Below are 9,165 nucleotides of genomic sequence, written 5' to 3' on the forward strand. Positions count from 1 at the left end.
TGGCTTTAAACATTTTCTGTAACGCAATAAATATTAATAAGTTCATAACACTCCTAGTCTTGCTATGAAATGACTTACCTCAGTGCTTAAGTCTTCTTCTTGGGTGTCCCCCGCTTTCACTGCAGCCACCGACACCAATGGAGCTGTAATGCAATACATCAGTATTATTGTATTCTAGAGAGGTGTAGACCAAAAGGAATAATGCATGGGGGGAGATTTATCAAAACCCGTCCAGAAGAAAGTTTGCCCAGTTGCCCATAGCAACCAATCAGATCGCTTCTTTCATTTTTAACAAGGCCTCTGCAAAATGAAAGAAGCAATCCGATTGGTTGCCATGGGCAACCGGGCACATTTTCCTTTGCACTGTTGTTGATAAATCTCCCCCGATGTGTCTCCTTGAATAGACAAGATGAAGACAAGTGGAGACTTCTAGGCCATTTGTGCTGCACTTAGAATTCTGAGAAGAATAATATACAAAGCAGCTCTCGCTGTTCCGAACGCTGGAGCCGGGAGCTCGTGACATCATAGCCCCGCCCCCTCAAGACGTCACACCCCGCCCCCTCAATGCAAGTCTATGGGATGGGGCGTGACGGCCCTCCCATAGACTTGCATTGAGGGGGCGTGACATCATTATGGGGCGGGGCTGTGACGTCACAAGCTCCAGTGTTCGGAACAGTTTGTTCCAGACGCTGAGCAGCGGAGTGCCCCTTTAGGTCTTATCTAAAGTTGTCGCGGTAAGACAAACATGACTTTAAAGGGCTTATGTAGCTGATCTTCGATTGTATGTGGTATTGCAGCTCAGTTGCTTTGAAGTAAATAAAAAAATAGAGTTGTAATACCACATGCAACCTGAGGAAAAGTGTGGTGCTGTTTTTGGATGAAATTAGGTCTGGTTTTATATTCCTGGATAACCCCTCCTCCTTTATTAAAAAGCTAACACTAGAAAGTGGCATCGGAGAGCTGCTTAGCATATTCTTCTTAGGGATGTGAATAAAACCTGTATCTCTCATGGTTTACAGTACAATGGCTACAGGTGTTTCTTCAAAAAGGTATATTTCAGGTAAAATGGAGAAGTGTAATGTACAAGTGTGGGAGCTCTACGTAAAATAGAAGAGACCTAAACCGAGGATACTGCGTTGCACACGTGTCAGTCTTTGCATATCCACCACTGAAAAAGGGGACACTGCTCCCCAAAACGCGTCTGGTCCAAGACTGAACTTGCACAAGTATTTGGATTATTTGTCCACCACTATTGGTCTTTTACTGCCCTCTCAGCTTCTTCCCGCGTCGTCGGGGTAGAGAGGGATCCCACACCACTGACCTCCAGCGCTGCCACACGCTACAAATGAACATTACCTGATGAGCGAACTTACAGTAAATTCGATTCGTCACGAACTTCTCGGCTCGGCGGTTGCTGACTTTTCCTGCATAAATTAGTTCAGCTTTCCGGTGCTCCGGTGGGCTGGAAAAGGTGGATACAGTCCTAGGAAAGAGTCTCCTAGGACTGTATCCACCTTCTCCAGCCCACCGGAGCACCTGAAAGCTGAACTAATTTATGCAGGAAAATTCATCAACTGCCGAGCCGAGAAGTTCGTGACGAATTGAATTTACTGTAAGTTCGCTCATCTCTAGTTACCTTTTCCAGCGGACTACGCAATAACCATCTGTACCGGACATCTTCACCTCTCCTACACCTTCCCCGTGCTGCCGGGGCTGAGAGGCATCAATCCGGATCACAGTAAAGCGCTGCTGTGCGCATATGACCGTTTTCGCCGGAGCCGGTAAGAGGCACTTAGAATTTGATCTATTTTCCCTCTTTTACTTTGTCCCCGTGCCGTCGGGGTATAGAGGATAGATCTTTAGCGCTCCTGCGCATACAAGTATCCTCAGTGGGCTCGTAACTGCAAAAACTGTTTATTGGACATATCCTATTACAAACATTGGACTATAAACTAGGGATCGACCGATATCGTTTTTTAAGGGACGATACCGATAATCGGTGGAGGTTAGGGCCGATAGCCGATAACATACCGATATTCCGGTATAAGTTATCGGCTATTTATCCCCCCGCGACACCGCTGCAGATCATTGATTTAAAGCGGGCGCTTTAAATCAATGCACTGCAGTGGCTTATGCGGTGCCAGAGGCCGCCACCACCACCCGCTTCTCTCCCCCTGCCTGTCCGGGGGTCCTGAGACCTATCACCTCCACCGTTCCCCCCGCCGCGCCTAGGGGTGCCTCCAGCTGTTGCAAAACTACTACTCCCAGCATGCCCGGACAGCCGTTGGCTGTCCGGGCATGCTGGGAGTTGTAGTTTTGCAACAGCTGGAGGGCCTACTGTAGGTATAGTATATTATACAGACCCCTGTCCATCCCAGAACCCTGACTCACCTTCCCAGTTGCTGCAGGGACCATCCGGGGAGGGTGGTCCGGGCCATCCATCCTTCCTGTAGTGTCCGGCGGCATTCCGGGTGGAGGGTGAACCGGTCCGGGCTGTCCTTCTTCTCCGGGGGTCCTCTTCTCCACTCCAGGCAGGCTCCGGCCTAGTAACGCTGCATAGACGCCGCTGCGCAGCGACGCACCTGACGTCATGGCGTAGCGGCGTCTATGCAGCGTACTAGGCCAGAGCCTGCCCGGAGTGGAGAAGAGGACCCCCGGAGAAGGACAGCCCGGACCGGTTCACCCTCCACCCGGAATGGCGCCGGACTCTACAGGAAGGATGGATGGCCCGGACCACCCCCATTACGGGTAAGTTTAATTTTTTTTATTGACTCGGAGGGTGGGGGAGGGGCCCGACCGGTATAGCGGTATGGGCAAAAATCCATACCGTGGGAGAAAAAAAAACGGTATCCGGTTGATACCGATATACCACCCAGCACTACGGTGGGGGGTGCGACGCGGTGGGTCGGGGGGGCGGTCGCGGTGCGGCGGGTCGGGGGCGGTCGCGGTGCATTATCGGCCATACCGATAATCGGTCGATCCCTACTATAAACCCCCACCATTGTCCCACTGTTTAAATGCAATACTATTTTAACGTCATGTTTTAGCTTTACCATTCTATTTTAGTGAGCTGCCTGCGGCAAGGGCCCTGCCCCCGACCTCACAGTATTATTCAATAATTATATTTTATATCTTATCAGACCCTTTCTTTCTTATTTATCTCTATTTATTCTGCCTTATTCTAAATTTTCTTCCTAGCCTAGTAGGACTGCTATTTTTCCTTTTTTTTTTTTATCAAAATGGGAAAAAGCTCCATTAAACAAATCCCAGAAGGCCCTAAGTTCCTTATCTCTAGGTCCCACAGCTTGTCATTTCTATCTGGTAGGCCATACTACTAACCTTGTCACATCCCTGATAACTTTCTCCTCCTGGTATACTAATCATACTCTGCCATCTTCTATACAAATCACTATACCTGTCTGATACTCTGGTATTGGTGCTGTCTGGTAATCTTTATGCCCCACTAATGCCAGACTAGAAGAATTGTACTTAAATCTTCTTCTGTACCAAACCTTAAAGGGAACCAGTCAGATGGAAAATGTTATATAGAGCAGGAGGAGCTGAGCAGATGATATATATACACAATACAGTACAATCTGCAGGGATCATGTTATAGAGCAGGAGGAGCTGAGCAGATGATATACACAATACAGTACAATCTGCAGGGATCATGTTATAGAGCAGGAGGAGCTGAGCAGATGATGTATACAATACAGTACAATCTGCAGGTAACATGTTATAGAGCAGGAGGAGCTGAGCAGATGATATATACAATACAGTACAATCTGCAGGTATCATGTTACAGAGCAGGAGGAGCTGAGCAGATGATATATACAATACAGTACAATCTGCAGGTATCATGTTACAGAGCAGGAGGAGCTGAGCAGATGATATATACAGTACAATCTGCAGGTATGTTATAGAGCAGAAGGAGCTGAGCAGATTATATATACACAATACTGTACAATCTGCAGGTATCATGTTATAGAGCAGGAGGAGCTGAGCAGATGATATATATAATACAGTACAATCTGCAGGTATCATGTTATAGAGCAGATGATATATACAATACAGTACAATCTGCAGGTATCATGTTATAGAGCAGGAGGAGCTGAGCAGATTATATATACAATACAGTACAATCTGTAGGTAACATGTTATAGAGCAGGGGGAGCTGAGCAGATGATATATACAATACAGTACAATCTGCAGGTATGTTATAGAGCAGGAGGAGCTGAGCAGATGATATATACAATACAGTACAATCTGCAGGTATGTTATAGAGCAGAAGGAGCTGAGCAGATTATATATACACAATACTGTACAATCTGCAGGTATCATGTTATAGAGCAGGAGGAGCTGAGCAGATGATATATATAATACAGTACAATCTGCAGGTATCATGTTATAGAGCAGATGATATATACAATACAGTACAATCTGCAGGTATCATGTTATAGAGCAGGAGGAGCTGAGCAGATTATATATACAATACAGTACAATCTGTAGGTAACATGTTATAGAGCAGGGGGAGCTGAGCAGATGATATATACAATACAGTGCAATCTGCAGCTATCATGTTATAGAGCAGGAGGAGCTGAGCAGATGATATATACAATACAGTACAATCTGCAGGTATCATGTTATATAGAGCAGGAGAAGCTGAGCAGATGATATACACAATACAGTACAATCTACAGGTATCATGTTATAGAGCAGGAGGAGCTGAGCAGGTGATATATACAATACAGTACAATCTGCAGGTATCATGTTATAGAGCAGGAGGAGCTGAGCAGATGATATATATACAATACAATCTGTATGTAACATGTTATAGAGCAGGAGGAGCTGAGCAGATGATATACACAATATAGTGCAATCTGCAGGTATCATGTTATAGAGCAGGAGGAGCTGAGAAGATGATATATACAATACAGTACAATCTGCAGGTAACATGTTATAGAGCAGTAGGAGCTGAGCAGATGATACATACAATACAGTACAATCTATAGGTATCATGTTATAGAGCAGGAGGAGCTGAGCAGATGATATATACAATACAGTACAATCTGCAGGTATCATGTTATAGAGCAGGAGGAGCTGAGCAGATGATATACAGTACAATCTGCAGGTAACAAGGGACTCACCTGTGAGCTCCTGCATGGTGACTTTATCCAGGATTTTGAAGGAGGTGTCTAGCTTTAATGGCTGGCTACATCTTTGACATACGAAGCTGACCTGCATTGTGGAGGATTTAGAGTTCTCCATGTTCCTGAATAATAAAGAAAGAATAAGAGAAGTGACTAAGAGGCAAATTCACACAAGACATTTATTACATTTATTAGCAAAAGGCTTTCTAGAGAGATTTTGTACCCCTTTAAAGGGGTACTCTGCCCCTAGACATCTTATCCCCTATCCAAAGGATAGCTCCATGCTGGATGACTGGGGATGCGGGACGGAGGCTCGTGATGTCACTGCCACGCCCTGATCGTGACGTCACAGCCATGCCCCCCTCGATGCAAGTCTATGAGAGTGGGCGTGACTGTCGTCACGCCCCCTCCCATAGACTTGCATTGAGGGGGGCATGGCAATGACATCACAAGCGGGGTACTGCCGTGACGTTACGAGCCTCCGGCACTACACCCGACGATCTAAACGAATGCCGGATGCAGCAGGGAGATCGGGACCCCTGCGATCAGACATCTTATTTATCCTTTGGATAGGGGCTAAGATGTCTAGGGGCAGAGTACTTCTTTAAGCAGGCAGCCTGGACATTATATTATAATATATATATGTGGTAGCCAGGGGGATGTAGGGTATGGGGAGTGTAGCTGTGCTGGTATCAAAGGGTGCTTGTTAACACTTGCTATTCTTGACGCCAGGGTGCGGGCTCCTCAATAAAGGATTTCCTACCGCCGCCCTTCCCGGGAACGATAGGGAGGTAGATGATAATGAGTTTAAGTAGATAGTAATAATGGATTTTGCCACAACCAGAAAACTTCTGTAAACAGCGTTAACTTTACTGAAGATTTTCTGTACACTTTATGAACATAACAGTCTCTGATCAATACAGCAGCTTCCTTTTGGAGATTGACAATGGTTGGGACTTTAGCTTTAAGAGTCTCTAGACTACTGCGCTGCTCCACTGGATTTAGGGGAATTAGTTGCGGTCCAGAAGTCAGGCTAGCATTAGCAGGAATTAGAGTAAGACTCACAATTTTTGGTTCTGCTGAGGCCGTAGGTGTTGAGGCCTAGAGGCTGGACTAACGTTAATTGGTCCAAACGGATGTCAATCACCTTTACAGAGATTTCTGGGTAACACGTGACCCAAGGACCTCCTAAGGTCCTGCAACATACCATAGAGGTTACTAGCATGGTCACATGACCGAAGGTCCTGCGACGCTGAACAAGGTAAGTACTATACATTTCTATACATTTATAGATATAATTACCAATATATACATTTATGAACATTAGAGTTAGAATTAAGGAGAGGCGACTAGGGGGCTGTTCCACCTGAGGAACCCTACCTGAACGTAGTTACTCTGACTTTGGGGACCTCTACACTAGGTACTGGATGCAATACGGTACCGGGACACCACATTCATTATATATATTTATATACACATACACACAAAACAGACATCACTGCGGCCAGTGATAGGCCGAGCAGCAGTATGACACACTGGGCCCAAGCCTCCTGCTATAGCTCAGGAAGATGATCACAGCCGGAGCCTGAAGCAAGACACTGGAGGCACAGCTGGAGGTAAGTACAGCTTGTTTTTTTTTATTTACTGGAGAACAGGCATTGTTTAAAAAAAAAAAAATAATTATGGATTAACTCTTCAAAGTTGAGGAAAACATGAAACATTGAAAACGATTTCAACCAAAATAATCATCGATAATGATAATCATTAACAAATAGGGACTTAAGTTGACAGATCACCTGGAAATAAGTCAATGGAGTTTAAAAATAAAAAAAATTTGGAAAATCACAAATGATCTTTCAGGAAAAAAATCTTTAGACCATAAACAATAAAATAAGGGTCCCAGAACATTCTCAGAAAGATCACCCGTCCTTTGCTTGGGTCACCGATTATGTATGGCCAGTGTGAACATCTGTAAAGGCTTCACTACACACTATTAAAAAGGCAGCAAAACCCACCAGTTCCAGTGGGACCACCCAACCACCTGATGTATACAGAGGCTTTTCAACAGTTAAAATCCAACATGTCTGACCCTACACACCCCAGAATCATCTGTCAGAGGTGTCCGGGGACCCCCCATACACAAACAGTCAACCCGTCTTACTGACTTTTTTGACTGAAGTGTATGGTTGTGTTTCCCCAACCAGGGTGCTTCCATCTGCTGTAAAACTACAACACCTAGCATGCCCGGACGGAGCGCCCTGAGTGCCGACTGGCTGCGGCAGTTACCTTACACCGGAGCGCCGATAGAAGATATGAGGGGACAGTAATGAATTTGACACGGGGGGGGAGGGAGATGAGGGGACAGTAGTGACTGTTACACGGGGGGAGATGAGGGGACAGTAATGAATTTGACATGGGGGGGAGATGAGGGGACAGTATTGACTGACAAAAGGGAGAGATGAGGGGACAGTATTGACTGTGACACAGGGAGAGATGAGGGGACAGTAATGAATTGGACACGGGGGGGAGATGAGGGGACAGTATTGACTGTGACAAAAGGGAGAGATGAGGGGACAGTATTGACTGTGACAAAAGGGAGAGATAAGGGGACACTAATGACTGTGACACAGGGGGGAGGGGGGAGATGAGGGGACAGTATTGACTGTGACACAGGGGGGAGGGGGGAGATGAGGGGACAGTAGTGACTGCTACACAGGGGGGAGGGGGGAGATGAGGGGACAGTGGTGACTGTTACCCGGGGGGGGGGGGGGGGAGATGAGGGGACAGTAATGACTGTGACACAGGGGGGAGATGAGGGGACAGTAGTGACTGTGACACAGGGGGGAGGGGGGAGATGAGGGGACAGTAGTGACTCCTCCGGAGCTGATGTCTGTCTTCCTCCCTTCCCTTCTGCACTAATGTAACATGCGATTCTTCCATACAGACGGATTAACCCTTTTGTAACTAGCTTTTTTTTTCTTTTTCTTCTTCCTTTGGATCTTACACATTTTGCTACATTTTCCCCCACACACGCTGGCACCACCACAACCCACCTTGTAGGAAAAACCTATCCATAGCCACAATCCGCATACAAATTACCTTGGGGTCATTATATATATATATATATATATATATATATATATATATATATATATGCCGGAGTACTCTTTACTATTTTCTGCAGTAATGACTGTATATCATTATCGGCTCCACAACAAGATGGCTGGGTCCATCACTTGGTAACAATTATGCCCCCTAATAGCTTGAAGCATTATTTTGTGTAAGGATGCGTTAACATGGGCGGATTACCTGCAGAATTTCCGCAGCGTATTTGACTCAGAAAATCCACAGTGGATTTCGCTACCATTGACTTTTCCGCAGTAAAGGGAGATTTGCAGATTTTCCTACAGGCTCATTGAAGTCAATAGTAGCAAAATATGCTGCGGAAATTCTGTAAGTAATCTGCCCGCGTCAACGTACCCTAAAGCGGCATCATATGAAGTGCTGTGTCCTCCAGCTGTCACATGCACAGGCGCAGTTTGTAGCTCCAGAGCACAATGCGAAATCTGGATGAGAGTCCCCCCTCCTGGAACTATTATGTGCTATTCCTTAAAGGGGTACTCCATTGGAAAACAATATTTTTTAAATCAACTTGAGCCAGAAAGTTAAACAGATTTGTAAATTACTTCTATTTAAAATGAAATATTAACCCTTCCAGTACTTATCAGCTGTTATGTTCCACAAGAAGTTCTTTTCTTTTTGTATTTCTTTTCTGTCTGACCACAGTGCTCTCTGCTGACACCACTGTCCATTTTAGGAACTGTCCATAGTAGGAGCAAATCCCCATTGCAAACCTGTCCTGCTCTGGACAGTTCCTGACATGGACAGAGGTGTCAGCAGAGAGCACTGTGGTCAGACTGAAAGGAAATTCAAAATGAAAATAACTTCCTGTGGAGCATACAGTAGCTGATAAGTATTGGAAGGATTAAGATTAAAAAAAATAAATAAAAAAAAA

General features: G+C 45.5%; 1 protein-coding gene across 3 annotated transcripts in view; it reads right to left on the reverse strand.

Moving 5' to 3' along the window:
- BECN1 (beclin 1) overlaps positions 1 to 9,165 on the reverse strand; it is a 46,983-nt gene that overhangs the window by 24,011 nt on the left and 13,807 nt on the right. For 2 of the 3 annotated variants that reach the window (XM_056547869.1, XM_056547868.1), the window contains exons 2-3: positions 5,148 to 5,272; positions 79 to 143 (exon numbers count right to left, since the gene is read on the reverse strand). In XM_056547869.1, the coding sequence (XP_056403844.1) occupies positions 79 to 143; positions 5,148 to 5,268 (186 nt within the window). In that variant the 5' untranslated portion in view covers positions 5,269 to 5,272. Of the gene's footprint in view, positions 1 to 78; positions 144 to 5,147; positions 5,273 to 6,215; positions 6,235 to 9,165 lie in introns of those variants that run through there. The other variant, XM_056547870.1, reaches the window with a different exon arrangement.

Source organism: Hyla sarda, chromosome 12, assembly GCF_029499605.1.
Source record: "Hyla sarda isolate aHylSar1 chromosome 12, aHylSar1.hap1, whole genome shotgun sequence".
NCBI classification, from domain to species: domain Eukaryota; kingdom Metazoa; phylum Chordata; class Amphibia; order Anura; family Hylidae; genus Hyla; species Hyla sarda.